General features: G+C 44.0%; 1 protein-coding gene across 1 annotated transcript; it reads right to left on the bottom strand.

The window, feature by feature from the left end:
• Positions 1–683: 683 nt before the first annotated feature.
• Positions 684–25,101, bottom strand: ADRA1A (adrenoceptor alpha 1A). The gene is made up of 2 exons (XM_090051936.1): positions 24,219–25,101; positions 684–1,216 (listed from the first exon to the last, which is right to left on the bottom strand). Exons 1-2 carry the CDS (start codon positions 25,099–25,101, stop codon positions 696–698), a joined length of 1,404 nt encoding a protein of 467 aa, XP_089908062.1. The 3' UTR covers positions 684–695.

Below are 25,101 nucleotides of genomic sequence, written 5' to 3'. Positions count from 1 at the left end.
ACTGAACAGAGGCACAAAACAGTTGAAAAGCCTTCACACATCCCTACTGAATACCCCTGTTGAAGGACACTCCAAGATATGTAACGTTCTGTGCAAAGCTTTCCCTTCCCCAGGCCCTCAGCTTGAACTGCACTGCATCAACAAGTTCAGCCTTAAAAAATAAATAAATAAATAAAAAGAGATCATAAAATGGCTCTAAAATTAGAGCCCTTTGAAAGCATCCATGCCAAAAATCACTAGAATATTTTATGGTACTCATTGGGACTTCCTCCCCTCTGTTTTCACTGAGCTTCAAAACCAGAAGGGTTGGAGCTGTAAAATAAAAAGTTACAGTGGAAAAATAAGGCCACTAAGCAGCAAGGAAACATTGCTGCAATCATTCCAAGTGGCCAGATGACTATCATGTCTGCAATGCCCATTGAACTCAATTGTCAGATTGCCAGCAACTTCACTGGACTTTGGATCAGACCCACCACCACCCACTGAAGTTAACTTCAGTTCTCCACACATCTCAAGCTGCTTTACAAAGCTAAGCTGTTGACCTCTGTGCTCACCGTACTGCAACCCCTACCCTGAATTCCCATTAAGAAAAGTAACGTAACCCCCCACCAGCAGCACCACCAGGTTGCCAGAGCTGAAAAATCACATGTAAAGATTCCTACATGACCCTTCCTGCTAGAGCTCTCAACCCCTTTTTAGACCTCCTCCCCATTCTCACTGAGGGAGATGGTGTGTATTTTAATGGTGGGCACTTTACGGTTCTCCCGGACAGTATTCCCTGATGTGCCAGTACAGCAGCATGCCCTTAGGAACCCTTTGCTCTTTACTTTGGCAACTGTGCAGCTTGACTGGTCCTTAGAAATTGCACTTTTTGCAGACATGCTTTGCACGGTGGAGAACATCTTCCACTCGCAGACCCCATCGGATTTGGAAATCTTATAGAAGGTTTCCCCAGAGCCGACAGGGATACGGACCACGTCCTTGCCACTTCCCATGGCCGGGCTACTTGGATGATTGAGGTTAAAGCCAAAGGATTGCTTCTTGGTAGACTGCTTCCTCGAGGGGCACTGAACTCTTAGGACGTTCTGGAATGCTTTTTTAAACTCTTGACTTGAGCACGGGTAGATGATGGGATTGATGCAGCTGTTTAAATATCCAAGCCAAAATGTTATTTTAAAAACTGTGTCCGGGGGCTTGATTGCAGGAAAGAAAGAACCTGGAATGGAAAAGATGTGGAGCATTAAGGCAAAGCCAGTGAGACATTGTAGATAATCAACTGGAAAAAAACAAATAAAGCACGGGAAAATAAAATTCAAGGCTGTTTGGTTGCTCTGACAACAAATAACTCACAAAACCTCTGCTCTCCTGGTGAAAGAGAGCATCTTAGTGTGCATGGTGTTGAACAGTCATATGCATGGTATCTAACTGTTCCCAAGGGCAGGTTCTACATATCTGCACAATTAGAAAGGCAGCCGTAATTTCATATGTCGGTTCTGCAGAGTCCTAAGGCAAGCAGCTGCAAGTGTTGACATGAAGTGACTTAGGGGAAATTACTTTCTCCCTAGAGATGTAGCACTAGACTGCTCAGCTAAATAACAAGAATACTCAGAAGATAACGGAGTGGGATTTGATATGCAAAGGGAATCACCACTTCAGGGATCAGATCAAATACAAAAGGAGAATCAGTCAGTGGTTCACTTTCTGGCTGATGTTCCTGAAGGAACTGGATACTTCTGAACATCCTTAAGATATTGTTGCATCATGGGACTAATCCATTCAGTTCCCCTTTACTTCAGTGAGCAATGGATCAAGCCCCATGAACTGTAACTACATAAACGTGATGATACAATTTAGTTACTTGTAACAGGAGGGCACTGTACTTGATGGCCCAGGAGATCCCTTCCAGTCCTAAGTCCCCATGAAATCTATAAGCAGTTTCTAAAGGTCTTTAGTTGACCTGCGTAGAGAGTGCCTAGAAACTTAACAGAAGCTGCTAGTGAACTGTAAGGATGTTTCCCACTTAAGTAGCTTAAGGAGAAAAAAGCAAAGTCCTGCACTGCACCTCTGTCAGCAGATATCAAAGCACTTTGCAAAGGCAAACAGTATTATGCTCTCTATTTGACAGATAGGGAAGCCGAGGTACTGAGGGAGAAATGACTCGCCAAAGGTTACCCTCCAGATCAGTGGCAGAACTAGAAATTAAAACCAAGGCTCTATTTTGTAGGCAACACCATCTTTCTTTGTTGAGCTCTGGCCAGCAACAGGGAACACAGTGGTTGAGAAATCACACTTCGGCTCTGCTTTCACTTCCAAAGGAAACCCAGTTGGGAGCTGAGAGGGTGGTCAGGGACACAGTTATAACAACAGTGGGATCCAGCTGTATCTGCTGGGAGAGAATGTGCAGATGTGTCTATGGCAGGCACACTGACCTGACAGCTCACTCCTTAATAACTGAATAAAAATGCAATTGTTCCCATGACTATGATCTATTCATTATTTACTTCAAAAATCCTTCCACTAAAGAAAGCAGCCAGCAATTCAGGATATGATGTCTCCTGGGATCTGTGAAAGCCACAGACCACAGCAGCAATTTGTATGTGGCCAACAACAGGGCACAGAACTGCAGAAACTAGATCAAATCAGGGGCACATCTAGTACAAGCATGTTATTTCTGACAGCAATTAGCACCAGCAGGTTCATCAGAAACTGAAAGAATGGCAGCAGGAAAAAGCTGTAATAGCCTAAGAAGGGCTTTCTCCCTGATAGCCATTAATACAAACTCTCTTTATGCTGTATTTATTTAAACCATAAGCAGAACTAACTGTATATCAGATATTCACAACTGTCCTCAGCACCACTGATTACAGGTACAAGGTTAAATGTAGTTGGTTTATTACATCCCTCCTGGGTTGCAGTAGACTTCCCCTTCTCCAAGCCAAACTTCTACATTCAGGTGGGCCCCTTTATTTTTGGTACACAATATCAAAGAAGGGAAGATTAGATTTTTAGGGGAAAAAAAAAATCACTCATAACCAGGGATCCTGTTTTTTTGTTCACTGCAGGAAAACACAGATTTTCTCACTTTAAGGAGAAAACCACAGATTTTTTTTCCTTTCATGGAGAAAAGCAGGGAACAGCAGGTTTCCCCTTGCAAGCTAGCAGAGTTCCAGCCTGCAAGGGGCTGGAGGGAACGGGAGGAGGGCAATCAGGCAGGGGTGTCACGTGCATGTGCATACAGGCACGTAGCAGCCAGGCAGCATGGAGAGCAGCTCCTGGAGCTCCCTGTAGGTTAGTCTGCGGTGGGACAGATTGAGGCCCCCATAGCAAGGGAGGGAGGAAGCTGGACAGGGCTGGAGGCACTGCCCAGCTGGGGCAGTATGTGGGGCCAGGGATTTGGGGCCCAGGGCCAAGGTGGGAATGCAGGACCATAGGGCCCGAGCAGGGAGCAGGATGGAGCTGCAGGCAGCTCTTCTGGGGGTTGGCATTACGCACACTCCTGGGGAGAAGAAGCGGGGACATGTGCTCCCCAGATTTCCAGGGGTGGATGCAGACCGCCCGCTACAAGCTCAGGACTCCCCTCCCTACTCCCCTCCCCGGGGCCCAGGTGTAAAGTGAGAGGCACCGGCAGGACCGGAGGGCTGTGCATTGGGAGTGAGGGGCAATGGCATGGGCAGGGCACTGACATATCAGGGCTGCTCAGTCCACATAGTAGTGGGGGGTGGGGGGAACAGCCACAGCTGGACCCACATCCTGGTAAACAAAGGGGGCAGGGGGAGCTCTGGTTTTCCATGATAAAAAACCCAAAATCAAATTCCAAAATGTAATGGTACTTAGAATTTATTTTATTAAGTGATTGAGGTACTGGTAGGCTTCCAAACTGCTTTAAATTTGTACATATATCAATAACACATTGTGTTCAACTGATACCTATATAGATAGTGGTGTTTCATTTTAAATCATGGAAAACACGGATTTTGGGTTTTTTAATTAGAGAATCTGTGGTGGGGGGGGATTGAGATTTTTAAACAGAGAAAACCAGGATCCCTGCCCATAACCACATTTTCTGTTCATTGTACTTGGAAACTGATCTCTAGTTCCCATCTTGGGGTTAAATAGTTATTATTTCAGAAAAATACTGAACATTTGTCATCACTGCTGTATATATTAAATGAGTTGCCTTGTGCAGATACCTGCCCTCTATCTTTTTTCCCCATGTGGAACATGGACTGAGCATGTGTCATAAGCCCTGTTTGGCTATTTAAACTAGAAAGTATTTGTTAGCTCAACCAGCTAAGAACAGCACTTTTAGATCAAGATAGGGGTTCGATTCAACTGGTTGCTATCCAGTTCTGCATGAGGAAGGACAGCTGTGTGTCCCCTTATTGATCACAAAATATTTTCCATGCATTTTACTACATATTTCCAGCCTTTGGCTGAACCCAGACTTTTTGCCATGGAAGGAGAGTAGACAGTGAGCAGCTATCCCAGACATACTAAGAGGAAATGTTATTCTACAAAGAGCAGAACAATTAATCTGAATGACTTCCATGTAATGAGTGATGTTAATGATTTTTTAAATTTCATCAACTATTCAAACATCCACAGAAACGCCTGGTATGGGGTAGAGGAGGTTGCAGCCAGTACCTGGGCTGGGCCCAGCAGCCTTCCCTGGGCTCCTGGGGGCCTCCTGGGGCTGCAGTGACAGCATTCTGCATGTGCAGGGCCTAGCTGGCAGCTGGAGCATGGCTCTGGCCAGTCAAGCTCTGGTTTTGGGCAGCGCATGCACATGGCAGCAGCATGCGCTGCCCAAAACCAGAGTCTGACTGGCCAGAGCCATGCACACGCGGATTCCTGGTATCAAGAAAAAGCACACCGAAAAAAAGTGGCATGATACCAGGATGTTCCTGAAAATATGCAGCACGGAGAATCAAATCATGTGTATGGGGTGCATTTTGCATGGGGTACACAGAGTGCATTTTGCAGCACCTCAAAAGCCTTTGAGGCTCAGCAAAGAGCACATGCGCACTTGTGTGAACATGCCCATATTGTATTCAATTCAGATCAAAACATCAGTAAGTACTTAATGTTAAATAGTCTAAACTGGACTCAGCACATGCTCAAGGGATTTACTGAGCTGGGGGCCCATGATTATCAGATATGTGTAGGCCCCCAAAGATGCTGACAGAGAGTTGTTTATAAGGTTTCTTTCTGAATGACCGTGGAAACTAGCCATTGTAACAAGATTCCCCCCAGCTAAGTTCTTGTTTCTTGGAAATTAAAATAATATTCTGGATATGGAATTATTCTAGACTGCCAAAATAATGGTTGCTCTGGGAATCTGTGAGTAACAGGAAAGCTGATGGGACCAATTTCTGTTATAGTCCACCATCACAAAAAAAAATCCCTAGCATGTTTCCAAGGGAAAGGTTATTATTATTATGATGATGCTCCCACTTTAATAACATGACCAAAGAATCCCTAAGTCAGTAACTAGCTTGGACAACACATCCTGAACACATGCATAACTTCCCAACTTCCCAGAAAACATGATTTGCTTGTTTTGGTTGTTACAGACAAGTTTTAATAAATAGGCCTTTTAGCACTGAGAAGTGCTTCCTTTCTCCTCCAAGAAAACATAAGCATGTTCAGATTGGAAGAGAAATTGGGGCAGATTGTGCAATTCGTAAGGTTTCCCAGCAAACAAGTATTGGTCAAGATCATTCTGCAAAAATCACATACACCAATGCTGCTAGAGAAATGCATTAAACCAAGACAAAATATCTCACATCGTAACTGAGGTTTGTGAGGGTCAATTTAACCCCCAAATTTTGTCTGCCTGTCATGTCCATTCTTTGCCCAACTAAACCTGCAGAATTTAACACTTCCAACACCTAAGAAGTTTGACACTGAATCCTAACTTCAGTCTTTCCCTCCTCATTAACTATGACAACAAGCAGTTCCTCTACTTTACAAGTCTCAGGAGAGCCTAAAAATGGATCTGAAAGTATGGGCAAGATGAACAATTCGTATGTGGTTAAAAGGGAGAAATGCTTACGTGCATCAGCTAATCTGCTTTAACTGTTGCATAGCTGTCCCATCCTTTGATAAGTGGAAGCTAAACCACAGGTAAGCTGTATCAATGTACCATCCATTTACTATGGGATAGGAGCAGGCATGGATTAACTGACACGGTATGTGTCCTCCCCCTTTAATTTTGTATGGCACATTTCGCTGTCCATACCTTCTGCATCTTTAGAGCATCTGATGCTATCATCTTCTGGACACACGTTGAAACTGAACCCTAGAAAACTAAGAAAAGATTTCTGAGCTGCATATAGTGAAGGGGAACTCTCTTGATAAATTTGTGCATGAGAGAAAGAGAATCAAAGTCTTGTCAGAATAGTGCAAAATGACTTTCTTTCTCTTACTCTGCTTCTGCTGAATGCAGTCCCCCCTCAAGCACAAAATAATTTGTTCCTGATAAAACAGCAATCCTCACTCTCTAAACTGAGCTGATGAGGGAAGGGGGCACGCTGCAGTCCAGGGAGAAAGGGAAGGTGTGGCAGAGCGAGCAGTAGCTAGCTGATAAAGGATCCCTTAAAAAAATGGAGCCACCAGGTGCAAATTAAAGCAGCCAAGGCTGTTCAGAGATTCACTAGGGATTGAGGACCAGAGGTCTGTAAGTGATGCCCTGACAGCTCTGCTGAGCATAGAGACTTTTGCCCTTCATTTTCCAACAGCTATACATCCAACTGCACTGCACAGTTATTCCTAGGGCACTGAACATTATTCTACATTGATGTTCCTAGTACAGTTAAAACATTTCAGATCACATTTGCTATTAGACAGCTTTAATCCTTAACCAAATGGATCTCCCAAACTTTTGTGCAGAAGAAAGCAGATCAGTCTTTCAATGCAGTGTTCAATTGCAAAAGAGCCCGGAGTGAGCCCTGTGCCCAGATGGCCATTAACGGTCTCCTTTTTCTAATGACACTCACCTCAACATAGCCATTGCTTTCCCATTTAATGTCAGTGTAAAAGATAAGAGGAAACCAAGCCCAGAAAGTGTTTTATTAAGTTAGTGTAGCAATGAGTGAGAAAAAAAAATAACAATTTTCTGTTCACTATGACTTTTGACTCACTTTAGACAGAATGCTAATGGCCTGCCAAAGTCTGGTAAAAATAGAAAACAGCCATGTCAAACTCAGTCTCCTGCTCTTTTGTGGGTAGGTTATTAATGTAACCTTTTTGGTTGATCAGTGTAGGGACTTCCTATCTTGGAATGACACAGTGTAAATGACGCATACATGGAAATAGTGTGAACAGTAAGCAAATATTAGTGGCTGTAGAAGCTACTAGCCCTTATTTTTAATTCATGCATTCCCTTGGTAGATGCAACTCATATTTTGAAACTAAAATGTTGTTTTCATTTCCATGCACTAGACCAGAAGTCAATGACACATTGTAATTTCGGAGTGAGGTGAAGGAAGCCCTAGCCCGTTTACTTCGTTATTGTTGGATAAGTGTCCAGAGACTAAGTAAGAGGTATGTGAGCATTGTAAAGGAATGTCACTGGTTGTGTCAATTTAAAGGGAATGACAACTGACTTTTTAATCCAAGGCTAAAACCACAAAATAATGTATACCAGTGCAAAATGAGTGCCAGCTGCCTCGCATCAAAACAGAAGCATTTCCCATTCCCTTTATACCAGCACTAATCACTTGCAACAGATCTTAAGAAATAGTGCATCAGACCTACTCCAAGTCCTTGAGAAATTATGTAGTGAAATCTAAATAGCCTCTCAGCTGCAGATGTGTAGTACTTGTCAGTACAGAGTTGACAGTGGGCATTCTTGACCGAGTGTTTGTATCTTTTGTTGCAGAAATACCGCATTGGTCCTTATTAAAATCAAAAAAGGGTTATATTGCAGAGCTAACATCTGGACAATGTACCCACCCCAAAGCTTTGGGTATGATGTTTTGATCGTAAGCACTGGGCAGTCCCATTACTAAGATCTAGATAAGCATTCATTTCTGGGGTTCTGAATCAGATGCATCCACGGTCACTGTCATTATGCACATCTTTTACAATGAAAAGACACTGCTGCCAATTAAACTAGACTCCAAGGGAATGCATGGCTATTCTTTCCCCATCTTCACAAAAAAGATGGACATTTCATTTGCCTGCCATCTACAAGTACTTTCCTTACAGATCCTATATTCTCTGGGGAGATTTTATCCATTCCTAACTCTCCTGCTGGATTACACCCTCCTCATAGGGAAACAGGAAGGACTATGCCAAGTGTGATGGACTTCCATCCTTTCCATTTTAACATGCTTAATGCACCAAAGGGTAATGGAGCACAAAAAAAGCAGGGTAATTTTTATTCTGTAGCAAGTGAAGTCTTGATAAGATTAATTCAATCTCCTGCCATGATTTCCCTGTCCTGCCTGCCCTTGAATAAGGGAATCAAAATACCATTTTTAGCAGAAGCTAGATACAAACCCTACAGAACTAGAAATGAGTATGACTTTCGCTACCTATATACAAGGCCTACTGGTAAATATAATGCCCTACTCCTCTCTCCAAATGTAATCCCACAAATCAGTGAAGTGAGCTAACACAGGGTGTGTCTACACAGCAAGCTTATCATGCCATGCAAGGAACAGACTAACAGTTGCTGATACTCAGCAATGCTAATTAATCCACCTGAAGCAACCAATTTATGAGGCAGCCTGTGTGGAGTAGCACAGCATTCAAAGGTGCCAGTGCCTGGCACAGTATATTTGACTCACTCCAGCTGCCTGGCAATACCATAGCCTCCCTGGTTCTTATTTCTGTATACGATGTTGTATTGAAAAAGTCTGACAGCAAATATATAACAACTTGGTTTCAATTTGCTAGGTCAGGAGTTCCAAAAGTCTTTCATATAATGTAATCTTTCCATGACTATAGATTCCCTTGCTACTCATATTGGAAAGACAGACAGAGCTTCATGAGCTCCTGAAACTGCAGACATTGCCAGGCTGAGAATTCACAAAACCCATGGGGCTTTCTTGCAGGCAGGATTCAAACAGCTGAGTTTTAGTAAGAGTTATAAGCACAACTCAATCCATTAAAAGAAATAAATACAAATTATTATAAGCCTTGTCAGTTAATTTGCCAGTTAAACATTTGTCATTCCTTGACCCCAGAATGGGAGGATTTAGGTTTTTTCCCCCTCATTTGAAGCTCGCGTTCCTATATTTATGCCTTTGACTTTAGTTTGCGAGACATGTGGGGGGAGCCGACAGCTCTGTTTTCTATGCATGTTCTGCAGATTAGTATTAATTCAATCATGAAGATGTAATCTTCTTCCTTGAAAATCAATCAGAAGTTATAAAGTTGCTTGCTTATGGCTTATTCAAAAATCAGTACTGATATCAAGTATGGATAAACTGACGGAAAAAGCACAATGGCATATATTGAACCTAATCTTCTCAGTCATTTAATACAGTAGTAGCCCATCCACTACCATAAGAAGTAGCATGAGATTTAGGAGCTCTTAAGTTTGCCTTCTCAGGGCTTCATATTACTTAAATCCAGCCCTGTTATTAAGTGCTCTAGTGGTGGTCACTAGGACTGGTGTGGTGTTGTCTGTGATTGAGCACCCAAAGAAGATCAGCACAACAGAGAAAAAAAAAACAAACAAACAAAAAAATCACCAAATATAGTCTTTTCCTTTGCCCTCAGGCTTAGAGAGTTTTAACTGAACTTTATTCCGGGAGCACACTCTCACTGGCTTTCGGGTTACAAAGAAAATATGCCACGGAAGAGAGCGAGCGAAAGAGAGAGAGTCTGAGTGTGAGTGTGAGTGTGTAGTTATTATTATTGCTTTGAACGGATCACAGCTGTGATCTGTACTTTTAAAGTCCCCAGCACATCTCACCCAGCTCTTGTCTTATGGAAAGTCTCTTGCATGGGAACAAATCTATGATCAAAGCAGCATTGAAAAGTAGGAAACGCTTCAGCTTTTTGTACCATGAAATCTGTGTAACACAAACAGAAGGGCTGGCTATTGCTTGGGCAGGATGGGCATCTGAAACTGCACCTTTTCGTAAGTTGGGTGGAAGTGAAAATGCAGCTGAAACTGGAAATGCCACTGGAGGCTGAGGGTCTGAACAGGCAACAATAACACTGTTAAGTTACACGGGTTTTGTAAAATTAGGATCCGGCGTGAACGCACAAACTGCACACAGCCACCATTTGCTCATCATTTTTACTTGTTTTTAACAAAGACGTAAAGACTGGTTATAATGGTATGAACATGCGTCTAACCAGATCCTGAATTCTGAGATTTGGAGCATACAGGGGGACGCGTGTTTCGCTGGGGTGAAACTGAGACTGTGTGGGAAGCTGGGTTGGATACTGGTGTTAGAACCAGGAAGGCGCTCTTTGCTCAGATCTACAAAGATCCCCCGTGTCTGGGTCTGGATTTCCTCTGAAGTGCTATCATCCGCCCAATTCTCTAAAATGCTGGCACTGTACATCAACATCTCAAATATGTCCTAAGCAAGCCAGTTAGTGTTAGATTTACTGCCCAGATTTGCAGACTCAAAATGCTCAGAGAAACACCTGGAGCCAAAGTCAGCTTGCATTGATAGCAATATAAATCTGAAGTGACCCAACTGACTTGCAAATCAATTCCATGTAGCCCCTGTGCCCATGATTACAGCAGAAGTGCTCTCAATCGTACTGTTGCAACTCTTATAATTTTATTGCAATAGTTGCTGTTCTTCCTAAAGCCCCAATTTCTGAAGTCATCAGATTGTGACAGAATCCAGGTTTGCATTTTTTTTATGCAAGCTTCCAGACCTATTGTTTTCAAAGAAAAGCTTGAAGGCTTGACACCTAAAAGCCTCAGAATAAAATCAGCTCATTTCTTTAAATAATCCCACTACTTCTAAGCCAAATCTCATACTTTTTCCTGGAACTTGGAGGTCTGACTCACAATAGCTCAACATCTGGGATTGACAACACTGGCATTTATACCCCCAGAGCAGTTATCAAGATTTGTCCCTTCAACTTCTGAACTAAACTAAAATTCTGAAGCTCTTTGTGACTGGTACATCACAACTTCTGTACTGCATAATGCTTTCTGAAAAGCACTCTGACATTTGAGACAGCCAGAGGAGAAAGACGTTCCTCTTGGCTCATGCCCTCTAGAGGCATGAGTATGGTGACTCAGTCATCCATATACAAGATAAGAATATTTTAGTGGTAAAGACATGCCTTCTGTTTGACAGGTGAATTGTATAGGAAACCCAGAGGAACAGAGCTTAAGTCACTCCTACATAAGATGCAGAAGTTGTTTAAAAATTTCCTCCCCCATTTTCGGGTCAAAATATTACTACTAGGATCCGCTCTGCAATTTGTTTTGTAGGGTTCCTGATTCAGTGCGATGCAAAGATTTAAGTTTAAACCCCAGGATGAAATCTCTGTCCCTTTTATGCCCAAGGGCATTTTTCCATTGACTTCAACCTGGCCAAGATTTCATCCCAACACCAACAACACATTTCCAAACCATGCTTAGGAAAAAGATTCCCCTTGTCATTAAGGAACTTGCCAAGAAAATAGTCCGGCTGTCATCCTTTCCAGCATATTTTCTATTGCTATTCAGTAGCTACACACAGATACAATAAACTGAAGGGCATACATGCTTTCCCTTTACTGAGCTCCTGCCACGCAACTCTGCAGGAGCCATTTGGTTTCTTTGTCATTAAGGGAACATGTTGAGATGCTAATATGGAGGAACTGAGCTCTGAATGCCGCCCTCGTGTCTAGAATCCAAAATATTCTGATATGAAAACTGCAGGGCTGGCCTGCTGAAACCATTATCCGGCTGAGAGGGAAAGTAACAGGGAGGAAGCTCTCTTCCTTACTCTTTTAAAACAGCCCTTCTCAGGGAAAAGCCTGGGCCTGCTATTTCTTGCTCCGTTCGTGGCAGAGAGTGGGAGAGGGAGAGAGTGAAACCTCCCCTGTGCTCCTTTTTGAGATTGCCAAATTATGTAGAAGACAGGGGGGGAGATGGGAAAGTAATGCACTGCCTCCCCAAAGGAGAGTGAGAGCAGAGCAGAAAGTAAGTGTTATTTCTGACTTCCTTGTGGGCTGTTGCAGCTATCTGCCACCCTGGAGACCAAGATGGAAAGCTGCTTTCACCCAGCCCGCCATAAATAAATAAATAAATAAGTCTGTCTCCGTTGATGCATGGAGACCTCACTGTCCTTTGTTTTAGCGCCTGACCCTTGCTCAAACTTCCCACTCTATCTTTGTCAACCACCAGAATAAGTTATCCTGTGGCAAAAAAAAAAAAAAAAATAAAAAGCAAAAAACTCGCCCCCTCACCAAAAAAAAAAAACCCAGCCTGTTTGTATCACCAAGACAGTCAGAAAAGACCTGACAAGAGCTGTGATAATGAAGCTTATAAAGGCAAAAAAGAAAAGGGTTTTTTTGGCCTGTATAGTTTGAACCAGTTTTCTGAACAGAAGTCAGGTAGGACTATATAACTGCGTCTATACTGCAGCTTGTGCTGGTATAACTATGTAAAATTTGCCACACAGCTACCCAGTATTTCCATGCAGAGCCACATGTTTTGTTCAAGGGGATGAGGTCTGTGACAATGCATCCTTACACCAAAAGTAATTCCCAAGAGTTAAAAGCCTTAATAGTGAAAAAGTAACTGCTGGACTTTGATATGCTCATTCATACTTAGAAGGCTCTGAGTTCACAGAGGCCACACTGACTTGAATTAAACACATTTTGTATTAAGCTGCTAAACTCCACAAAAAGTATATTACAATCCAGTCATCATTGGCTGCTTTTTACTGAAAAAAGGTTTCATGACATCACTGGGTAGTTTTCATGCAATAGAAAAGACAACTTCTGGAGAACATTATGTAAGAGAAAAAAAAACACAAAGTAAATGTGGAAGTCACTAATAGCAGTTATTTTATAGTTTCACGTAAGCTTTGGCAGTAATACTTTTACTATAGGTTGAGTTCATGCTGTTAAATATGTAGTATCCTGACAACCAACATAACTTTCAGAAAGGGACCCGACTTGCTTTTTCATGGCATGACATGGGAACAGGATTACAGCCATAGATCTGAGTGAAACTCTCTCATAATGAAACTCATGAAGTGGGGAGAACATGGTTTGCTTTGTCCTGCTACATTAATTAAAGTTTGGGATGTGGTTCCCATAAAGCTGCTGTTCAGTTTAAGGGGTTTGGGTGACTTCAAATCAGACAATATCCAGAATTTTCAGTTGGGTTTCACTTTGAGGGCAACTCAAAGCAAGCCTCTGTAATGGGGAATGAGAAACCAGGCTCACCCTCCTCACCCATAAAGATTTGATGTCTCCACTCATGTTCAAACCAGGTATTAATCAATCAAGCTGGAGTCAGCTATAAACAGACAAGCCCCTTGCCTCTAGAAATGACAAAGCATTTTTCAAAGGACAGGGCTAAGCTTGCTTTACCTGCCTCTTAAGGCTAGGGACAGACATTACACATAAACGGTTTAAGTGATCAGAAACTGGTTTAAACCTGTAACAAAACAGACATTCAGTGCACATAAACCAGTTTGAAAATGGCTGAAACTGGTTAGAGATAAGCTTGGTTGAATGTAGTATCAGATTTAACGGATTTGGCTCAAACTGGTGTATGCAATGTCTGTCCCAGACCCCTTGCTGAGTCCCCCAGCATCCTAGCATGTTCTCTGGGCTGGGTGAAGCTCTCTGCTCCATAGCAAGGCTGGCCTCTCCCCTCTGCTCCCCAGCCAGAGCTGCAGCAGAGTCTTGTAGGTACAGCAGGGTCTGCTGGCTTCCCCTGCCCCCGCACCACTCGCTGCTTAAGCAGGGATCCCTTCCTCTTCTCTCCCACAGCACAGACCATAGCCAGCATGTGGTATGCTAGCTAATGCTGTGTAAGGCTGCAGCAGAGACTGCAGACACAGCAGGGTCTGCCTGGCTTCCTCCTGCCCTACACTCCCCACCCCCACTGCTCAAGCAGGACATCCCCTCCCTCCCATCTCCCACAGCACATTCCCCAGGCCCATGGACCCTAGGCATGTAGTCCTACAGCACACACCCCAGGCCCATGGACCCGAGGCATCTAGCTAATGTCAAAAGGTGTTTGTTTGCATCTATCTCGAATTTCACTGAGGCAGGAAGACAAAACAGTGACTGCTTAGGGCTGTTTGGAGCTAAACAGGTCAACCAGTAAGCTATTTAAGAAGGGACCTCAACGTCATAACTCAATGAACATGAGTCACCAATGTGATAAGGTAATAAGTAAAGCTAACCACACCCTTTCTTGCATAAGTAGGTGCAACACAAACAGGTCTAGGAAGGCAATACTTCCCCTCTATGTAGCATTGGTCAGGCCACAATTGGAGTACTGCATCCTGTTTTGGGCACCGCACTTCAGGAGAGATATAGATGGCCTGGAGAGGGTTCAGAGGAGGGCCACCCATCTGGTTAAAGGCCTACAGAAAAAACCCTATGTGGACCAATTGGGAGACCTGAACCTCTTTAGCCTCCACAAGAGGAGGCTGAGAGGTGATCTTGTGGCCATCTACAAACTCATCAGGGATGGGGGGAGATCATCAGGAAGTAGGGAATGCAATGTTTACCAGGGCGACAATTGGGGTAACTAGAAACAATGGACACAAGTTAAAAGAGAGCAAATTCAGGCTAGACATCAGGAAAAAGTTCTTTAAAGTGAGGGTTGCCAAAATATGGAATAGGCTTCCAAGGGAGATGGTATTGTCCCTTTCCTTGGAAATATTCAAAAGGAGATTGGACAGACACCTGGCTAAGGTCATCTGACCCCAGCACTCTTTCCTGCCCAGGGCAGGGGGTCGGACTCAATGATCTAATAGGTCCCTTCCAGCCCTAATAACTATGAAACCGTAAGTCTGAAGTAATGGAGAGACAACATTGTTTTGCTAAACAGGTGATAAAGATTGTTATCACTATCAGCCCCCAGCTGGCTTGCTCGCTTGTCAGTTTGCTGCCAACAGTATGATGAAGCAGGGAGGGAGATTTAAAAGCGGCGTATCATCAACAGATGCATGCACTGCACACACACTCTTGCCTCAGAGTGCTAGCCCGGGGCAGCCAGGAAAAGCCTGAGACCGTGCAGGCAGACCTCCCTAATCAGAGAGTGCTGCTGGGGCCTGGCCCTGTCACGGAGTGGGGCCTGCGAGCGGCCGTGATCTCGCTAGCGCCCCCTGCCGTATCAGTTACGGTGATCCAGCACCCTCTTCTCGCCCGCCACATCTTTGATCTTATGAGTTCAGTAAGGCAGGCTGCCTACTTCCACCTTGACACCACGCTGGTATTACCTCCGTTCCAAGTGGGGTGCCCCAACACCCCCAGCCTTATGGGCAATGCGTGCCTCCTACCTCCCCTTTAGCACGCCCCAAGCCTCGCAGCTGTTCCTGGACGTTATTCTGTCCTTGCCCTCCGGCGCTCTCTCTGATGCCCCTTGGGCTCATCTTGCCCTGGTGCCCCTCTCTGGCACCCCCAGGCCTGTCACCCACCTGGCACCCCTGGGGCTTGTCACACCCCGGTGCCCCTCTCCAATCCTCCTGGGCCTATCACGCCCCTGGCACCCTGTTACCAGTGCCCCTGGGCCAGTGCTGCAACCTGCACCCCCATTACCAGCACCCCTGGGCCAGTGCTGCAACCTGCACCCCCATTACTGGCACCCCTGGGCTTACCATGCCCAGGCCTCACCCCACTGGGCCTCTCTTGCGCTTCCCCTGCTCCTCACCCCCTCTAGGGCCTTTTGCCGTGCTTCTTGCCCCCTCTAGGGCCCCCCCACGGGGCCTGAGCACACTTTCACGGCTAGGGCTACAACCCCCACACACCGAGCGCCTCTCCGGTACTTAAAACACTGTGCCCACTGTGGCACTGCTCACTGTGCCCCCTCTGGGCACCGGGAACCCCCAAGCTACTGGGGAGCCCCCATGAGGCCTCCTCACACCCCTACAGCCTCACCCTGTCCTCCGGTTTAACCATAACAAAACCATGAGCCACGCGGCTGCAACACAAACTAGAAGCCTACCGGCTTATAACACAAAGTCTGCACTCACTTGGCTCTTAGTCACAACCCCTTCTAGGGTTCTCACTCCAGTCCATATCCTCAAGCAGCCAGTCTGGGTAGTCAGGCTGCAACCATCCCCTCAGGCTGCTCAGCTCTCAGCTCACAGAGCTCCTGCAACCACCAGAAGGGAACTGCCAGCTAAGCACCAGCCTGGGCTGTTTATAAAAGCCCGGCCCTGCCCCCTTCTGGCCACATGACCTGCCTGGTTGCCCCAGTAACCGGCACCTGGGCTGCCCTGGTGATTGGCAGCTCTCTATTTCTTTTTAGACACGGGGCACCCAAGTGCCCCCGTGACAGTAACAAAAAGGTATCAGCATGGATTTGGAATTGCACAGCATTTTTCATGCACAGATCTCAAAGCACATTAAGAAGCATGAAGCCTCTGCAAGGTTAGAAAATAGGCCCATTTTACAGATGAGGCAATTCAGAGGGAGATAGGTTAAGAAATTTGCCCAAGTTCATTTTTTAAAGAAACTGCATGGCAGAAGTGAGAATGGAAGAATTCAGCTCTCCTAACCATCAGTCCCATGCTGTAGCTCTAAAAATATCCTTTCTTAAATGAGTCTTTACATTTATTTATGTAAATTAAAGCAAACTCCATGATACCCTGCTAATTATACACCACTTGCATGCCTCATGTCCGTGTCAATGGAATGCTTCAGTGCTGTTGCATCACTGGCACACCAATCACAGACTACCACAGCATGCAGAGGGACAGGAAAGGTTTTTTAAATGGTTATCACCAGCCAACAGGACTGGCAGGGAAGTAAACAAATGCAGGGAAGCTAAGGCAGAACCAACTAGTGCAACACATGAAACTGAAGTGACTGGCTGTGAGATATGTGAATGTGCATACGAGGAATCTGAAGTTACTTCCATTGAATCTGTTCAAGTAAAGCTATGCATGCATTTTCAGTGTCCTTCCAATATATTCCATGCATGCCAGCCTGGCAGCACTCTTTCCATACTTGTGGTTGGAGTCATTTTATTTCAGAATACCTTTGGAAAAATAAAAAAAGGTGTTAAATTGTGGAAGAAAAGAGATGACTGTCAGGGTGAGAAGGCAGTCCACCAGGCCAAGGTTTACACTAAGGGAAAGAAGGCACTGAGACACTTGGCATGGGGGAAGGGCATGTGAGAGTGGTGGGACCCAAGTGGATAGGGGTAGCTTCTTTCCAACCACCTCCTGAGGACTGAATCATAACTGGGAGGAGAAGGTGTTCTCATGGCGTAGTTATGAGCAGGCATCAGCCTGTGCCAAGAGCAAGGCAAGCAGTGAAAACATTTTAGGGTTTCTAAGCAGCAAAGCAATCCATTCAAAGGGCTAATTTGTCCACACTCCACCCACAAAAAGTGAGCCAGGAGAAAGCTGGGTGCATGGGAATCATGATCGACTTGTCTAGTTTTCCTTTGCAGAATCTAGGGAACGTCCAAGGCTAGGAGCTATGGCTCCATCTCCTTGGGCATTTCCAGGCTCAAACAATGGTTTGCTATGAAATGTTTTCAAGAAAGTTCTGCATAAACAATGCAGCATTTCTGCAAGCGCCAACATCTTAAATGTTTTGTCTGCATAAAGTGCTGTGTCCAGTCGAATGTAGTCCCTTGAATTCAGAAAATTGATATCAAGACAAAAAAAAATCCTGCCCAGCTGTTCTGGAAACACTAGCAAAGAAACCTGAATATCCTTGGCACTGAAGCAGAACAATTGCCATCCAGCATGTCCCTGAGAGCCCAAGTCCTGTGATTTGAACTCACTTGCCTGTCACCTCCTTCTGTCAAGCCCCTTAGGTCTTTCTCGCAAGGCTAAGTCTACATTCAAGACAGGCCTCTACAGGCCTGCTTGTTTACAGCAAAAGCTATACCATTAAACATTACCTAAGCTTCCCCATAGGTTACGAATGTTTTTTGATTGCACTGCTGCTCCCTATTGTACCAACAAAAGCAATCCGGTATATAAGCAACCACAGCGATCCATACCCACTCACTATGGACCACAAAATACATCTATTCTATGGCTAGCTTGATAAGCCAGCACCCCAGCCAAGTCAGAGAAGTTTGTGATCTATTCTGCACCCTGTATCATAAGCATCTAAACCATCTAAAACTGCCTGGAGCAAAACAGGTCCTCACAGCAGGCTTTATATAAATCTACCCCCTCCTAACAGGACCCTCTCAGCTTAGGTGTTTTCCATTTCTTGTGGGATCCTCTCCATTCAGAGTTGAATCAGATGGCTCTCTTCCTCCTGGAAAAGCTGAGACAACACAGAGCAACCTGTGGCTGATTATTACTAACTATCCAGCTGAAGCCGAGAAGAAAAGGTTTCCTCAGAAGACTGGACAGGCTTAAATTATTGCAGGCTCTGAACTGGGGAGTGGAACGTGTGCTCTGGTTCCATTTCTCTTCCACTCCCTGCAGCGATAACTGATCCAGCTACCCAGTACGAACACATCAGTTACTAAGGCAGCAAAAAGAAACCTTCTTCCAGGCACCCGCACCCATCGTCCTTCACCCTCTTGCAGCATGTTGTGAGTGGGCCAAATGCCTTTCTAGTTATACTCCTGAGTTCCAGCCTTGATTTCCAGCTTACCTGGTTATGACTTGACTTGCCTGAACCAGGCAGATATCAGAAACGCAGGTGTTGAGTGCAATATTAAGTATGCCCCAGGGCAGCCTTACCACTTCATTTCCAGGATTGGCATACATGGAACAAGAGCAGGTGGACAGTACACATTTGTACTGCAGCCTAACTGAGCAATGTGCTGCATCCCAAGTAGTTCAAGCCCTTTGCTCTTGGGGCTTGGAAGGGCAGCAAGACTTTAGGGTTGATAGTGCTAGTAAGCTCCCTTCTGATAGAAACTTAGCTTTCCTCCAGTTCTAGAGGAAGAAATCACTTACAGAGATTTCCTGGTGCTTGCAAAGCCACATCTTGTAGAAACGTGATTTTTCTAATAAATACGAGTTCTAGGAATTTTTGAAAGCTCACTTCATCAGTACAGGCCTAACCAGAAAAGTAGCGACTGATATTCAGTAGAGAGTGCCTGGAGTGCTGTCCACACATTCTCAGCACAACACTAGTATTTTCCAGTGACAAATACCTTTTTTTTTTTAAAGTAATCTTTTTATGGAAAATAATCTGATGTAATTAAACTGACTTTAGGAAGACAGCTCAGGTCCAGGATGGATTCAAAGACAACACTGTGCAGCAAGAGCCCAGTGATTAGCATGCCCATCTGGGATGCTGGATACAAAGCCCACAGTCTATCTAGCCCCTGCTCTGAATGAGGCAGGCCAGAGAGACCTGAACCTGCAACTCCTACATCCCAGACTTGACTCTGGCCCAAGGCAGAATAAAAACAAATGCCAAAGCCATGCAATTTTTCATGGAACAGGATTCTTGTTTTCTGGCCAACTCTGAGAGCCACAGAATTCCCATCAACTCCAACTGGGTGTGCAAACTCACGGCATATCTGAAAACCAGGCCCCAGAGTTTCATTCCTGCCTCTGCTGCTAATCTGCTTTGTGAAACCAGGCAGGTAACTTCCCCTCATTTCACCTGAGTTTCCCCATCTGCAAAGTAGAAGATAATTATGTTTATTTGCCTTTGGAAAAGGCTCTGTGGTCCATGGATGAAAACCCCCATTCAAATTCATCTATGGAGGGGCTTGTGATAAAAAACAGGTAGGAAAGTTCTGTCTGGATTGAGACATGCCAGTGGTTTTGTATGAGATAAGTTACTCTGTGCTGCATTTCTACTTAGCTTTTTTTTTTCTTCTAACAAAGGAGGCAAACAGGTTTTGAGAAGACATACTATGTGATTTTAAAATAACACAGAAGCCACATAAAGATAGGCAAACTAACCTTCCCTTATAAGGGATCAAAGATACAGAGACAGATTTCCTACCCCTAAAGCAAATGAATCAACAAGAGCAGCTCTATCTGGGCAATGACTCTTGGGGATGAAATAAGACTTGTGTATAATGCAGTCTCTTGAACCCTTTTTGGGTATGTTTAGGGCATCTTGGCAACCAGCATTCCAACATAATGATACCCAGGGCAGCCTGTCCTGTCAAGGACTCTCCCGAAATCTTTTACTCAAATGCTTTCCCAATAGTGGCAGACAACTCCCAAGTCAAAATTAGAAAGATCCTGCACCCATTGACATTTATGTAGCAGCAAAAGCTAAAATAGCTAGTGATAGTTAATTTAGAATCTAGAATTTAGTTAATCTACAATGCAAGTAATAGTTATATTCCCACTCAAGAATTCAATGGGAGAACATCAAAAAAGCTATAGAAAGGAGATCATGTTCCATTTCATCCTGTCAATTTTTAGGGTAATTTCCATAAGATTCTGTTAAATATTTCTTTAAAAATTTCTACAAAACCCTCTTGGTGTCTTGCTTCTTATAGAATATATAGCTCTTCCACAAGGAAAACAATGGAGACTAGACCATTCAAGGATAATATTTAATTTTCTAGAATATCAAAACTGAAGTTTAGGTAACAATTTGGAAGCCATGCAAAATCAGTTTGAAAACACATTTTCAATAGGGCTGTGCAAAACGGCACTGTTCCATTTTGACTTGTGTTTCGACGGAACAGCATTTCAATTTGAATTTTGTTTCGATTCAAAACTGCTGTTCCGTTTCGTTTTGTCGAAACAGTTTTGCTGCTTCGACATCTCGCCCATAGGATATAATGGGGAAGCTCAAAACAGCCTATAACTTTGTCATTTCTGGCCTGATTTGAATGAAACTTGCAGAATTGGTAGCCCCTTCTGAGGGCATGAAGCCTGCCAGGTTTCAAGGAGATAGGTACAGAGGCTTGGGGGAGATTTCACCTCAAACTCTTGAAAGCAAAAAACTTGAGTCACATGAATGTGTTAAGCCACAGTGGGGTCAAAACTCCAGGTATGCTAGCCCCTGCTGAGACCATCAAGCCTGCCAGCTGTCAAGGAGATCAGTGAAGGGGCAATCTGGGTTCTGGGGCCCTGCACCTCTAGCTGCTGACAGGCAAACCAGGAACACAGCCCAATAAGTGACCCCAAGCAGAAAGCAGGGCAGTTCAAACAATGCTGCCCTTTCTGCAGTTTTTTCCATCCCTCCCCCAAAGCACTGGGATTGGAAGAGACCTCAGGGAAGGATGACAGTCACTGGCCAGCTACACAGTCAATAATCAGAGCTACAGCTGTGTGAAATTTCATGGCCATTTTGTTTCAACATTGTTTCAACTCATTTCGAGCTCAAAACAGTGAAATCAAAATGAAATGAAGGGCTTTGAAACAGCCTCAAAACAAAACGAGGCTAGTTGAAACGTTTAGAAACTTTCAAAACATTTTGAAGCAGCCAGCAGCTAGGTGGTACAAGACAGGGGAGAACCAAGGCTGTGCTCCCAGCAGCTCCAGGCTCAGCCAGGCAGGGAGCACAGTCCTGGCTCTCCCCACCTCCCACAGCTGGGGTGGGAAGCCAATCACAGCACAGGGGAAGCCAATTACAGCACCACCACCCCCCCCCCCCCCCACCGCTGCAATCCGGCTGGAGAAAGGAACTGAGCCAGATTGCTCAGTTTCCCTCCTCAGCCCTACAATCAGATGGGAAAGGCAACTCAGGCCAGCTGGGCTGAATTTCCAACCCCAGCATGACCATCGTGCTGGGGAAATGAACTCAGCCCAGCTGAACTTCAGCCCAGTTAAAACAAACTCAGTGCAACAGCTGAGCTGAATTCATTTCCCCAGCACAATGGTTGCACTGGGATTGGGAACTCAGCCCAGCTGGGCTGACTGCTCATCCCCCGCCCGATCTAGCACTGGGGAGGGGAACTGAGCAATCAGGTTCAGTTCCCTTCCCCAGTCCCAGGTGGCAGCACCAGCTTCCCACCATCATCTGGCAGGCAGATCAGGGGTCCTCAGCCCCAGGAAGACTGACACAGCCCCAGCAGCCCTCCTGGGGTTGGCCCCCAATCTGCCTGCCAGATGAGAGAGGCTGTATCGAGATTCCCCATTGTAGCGAATGGGTGAAACATCAAAACAGCATCAAAACAGTCTTACTGTTTCAATGAAGCCAAATAGAAGAGCTGTTTCGACTCGAAACGAAATTCAAAACAAAATGCTGCTCCATCGAAACCTCAAAACTCTAATTGAAACAGAACAGTGCCATTTCACACAGCCCTAATGAGAGCACTCCTTCCCCCTCCCTCTCTTTACTTTAGTTTCTGTTTCCCTGCAGGCAAGCCCAGCTTGAGCTTCGAAACTCAAAACTTTTCAAAATTTTCAAAATGTTTCAACTTGCCTTGTTGCATTTCGAAGCTGTTTCAAAGTTCTCTGTTTCGTTTCAATTTTGCTGTTTTAAGTTCAGAACAAGTTGAAACAGCATCAAAACAAACTGCCGAAAAATTTTGAACAGCCCTAATTTTCAATGCTTTATTGCGCACTAATAGAAGAATACTCTGCAAAGGCTGGAGAACAGCATTTTGCAAGTTTGTTTCAGGTTTTTTGTTTTGGTTTGTTTGGTTTTGTTTTAATTAATTGCAGTTTGCAATCACCCAGTAAGAACTAGTCATGGTAAATCAGTTGGATTCTTCACAGTAAGTACCACACCTCAAAATTCTTGTTTAACCCTTTTGAGGCAAAAATTGGGCTACCCAGAAAATTTTAGCTTGTTGATGATGGTTATGATGATTGAGCTGGTTTGGACAGGAACTAGTTTAATAGCTAGAACTCGAAAACTTTTATCCACTTTTCATTTAAATGTTTGTTACATATCACCAGACAGGGAAAGAAAACCACTGTAGTATACTAGTCAGTAATTTATAGAGTATTCAGGATCTTATTTTTCTGGAGGGCAATTCATTGCTATTAAATAATGATTTTCTCTAAATTAAATTTCAATGATTGACGTATTGAACTTACAATTTTAGAAGTTAACAACCAAAAAAAAAAAATCAATTCATACATGCCCACTTTGCTCTTGGATCCTAAAGACTAGAATAAACATAACCATGACCATAATCTTCCAGGATTTAAGTGGTTTGCTCTTTTTTCCTTTCGCTATAGTAATATGTTAGACTCTTGTGCTGCTTTATGAGGTCTCTTAAATTAAAGTTCATTTCTTAAAAGTTATACCATAACATTTTGGAACCATTTGTCATTTTAGCTTTTGCAAATAGCAAACAATTAGTAACACTTTGGTTTTTTTAAAAAAAACCGTACTCACTCCTTAGTTTTTTAAAAAAAGGTCACATTCGACAACAAAATAAAGAAAAGATAAAATAAAATAGTACTTCTATGGTGGTTTAAGTTACATGACATTCACGTCAATGGCAGCCTTTCTATTTATGGCTGTGGGGTTTTTATTAAGCCCTTTCAAAAGCTCAGCTCCTATTTACAAAATTTACAGAAACAAAATAAGGGCCCAGATATCCATTAGGTCTCAATACACTGGATGCACATGCAATATTCAGCTTTTGAAAAGTGGCATAATAGAAGCTGCTGCCTGGTGACAATATCGGAAAAACTGTACCCAATATGAGTGCTGAGCAAGTAAAAATGTAAAGCTTTTAGCTCCTCTGAGAATCTAGTCTTGAAATAAACTGAGTTTGACTATCTGGGCTATAAACACATATGCAGACACAACTACACCTGTCTGTCTAGAGTTGGGCCTGCCCTGAGGACAAGATTTCTATCTAACAACAAAGGATTTCAACATTTGACTTTGCTTTCAATCAATGTGAACCTTGACAGTTTGGGGATTATTTGCTAATGAAAATGGGGGGAAACAAATCATTTATATACAAAATTTTACAAGGCCAAAATGGAGTGAAACACATTGTATTACACCCCCCAATATACATTTTTTTTTAACTGCAATAAACCTTTTATTCTGACATCAGAATTTCACAATTTTTTTTTGACCACTTGTGGACAGAAGTTTGGTGAAACAAATACGATTTTGTGAAGGGTTTGGATTTTCATAAAACTGCCATTTCTAGCTGCAAGTAATGGTAAGAACACAAATATCTCCCTACCTTTGGAGAAATTGTTATAAAAAGCAGGAGCTTTTGCTTCACTTACCAATAGGCATGACTAGAAAGAAAGGAAGCCAGCACAGTATGAAGCATCCCACCACTATTCCCAGCGTCTTGGCCGCTTTCTTTTCCCTGGAGAACTTAAGGAGGCGCACAGAGAAGTGGTGTTTCATCTTGGAACAGGATGGGGTCCCACTCACTTCCCGGGTGTTTCTGCGATGTATTCGGAGAGTCACTTCTTCAGAATGAGACTTCTCAGTCTTCAAGCCAGAAGTCAGGCCTTTGCTTTCCCTTTTGGCCACCACGTATACTCGGCAATACATCACCAAGATGATGGTCAGTGGGAGGTAGAAGGAGCCAAGAGCAGAGAACAGCACATAGCCAGGCTCTTCAGTGATTTGACAGATGGTCTCATCTTCTGGAGCTGGTTGCTTCCAGCCAAAGAGAGGTCCAATGGATATCACGACAGACAACGCCCAAATACACAACAAAGCCATGAGTCCCCTCTTTTCTGTCATTATACTTGGGTATCTCAGTGGGTAACTCACGCCAACATACCTGTCTATAGAGATGATACACAGACTCATGATGGAAGCAGTGCAGCATAAGACATCAACAGCTGCCCAGATGTTGCAAAAGATCCTCCCAAAAACCCAGTAACCCAAAATCTCAAAGGTAGCTGAAAAGGGCAGGACAGTGGAAGTCAAGAGAAGGTCAGCCACAGCTAGGTTAATTATATAGTAATGAGTTACACTCTGAAGGTGTCTATGACAGGCTACTGATAATATAACTAGAATATTACCCAAGACACCAAAAATAATCAGCCCTCCCAAAATAACCCCTAATAATATCGCTTTAGAAATGTTCACTGTGCCCACAGCATGGGTGCAATTTGAACAGTTAGAGGAGTTTCCAGGGAGGAAAACCAT

The sequence above is a fragment of the Crocodylus siamensis genome, chromosome 6 (genome assembly GCF_052110815.1).
Source record: "Crocodylus siamensis isolate JL-2025a chromosome 6, ASM5211081v1, whole genome shotgun sequence".
NCBI lineage: Eukaryota > Metazoa > Chordata > Crocodylia > Crocodylidae > Crocodylus > Crocodylus siamensis.
This window is presented reverse-complemented; position numbering and strand designations above follow the sequence as displayed.

Excerpts from the sequence above, each read along its gene's own strand:
- ADRA1A (XM_090051936.1), bottom strand. The coding sequence starts at position 25,101 with ATGGTTTTCCTCCCTGGAAACTCCTCTAACTGTTCAAATTGCACCCAT. Across the intron at positions 1,217-24,218 it reads CTTTCTAGTCATGCCTATTG|GTTCTTTCTTTCCTGCAATC; the intron begins GTAAGTGAAGCA and ends TTTCCATTCCAG.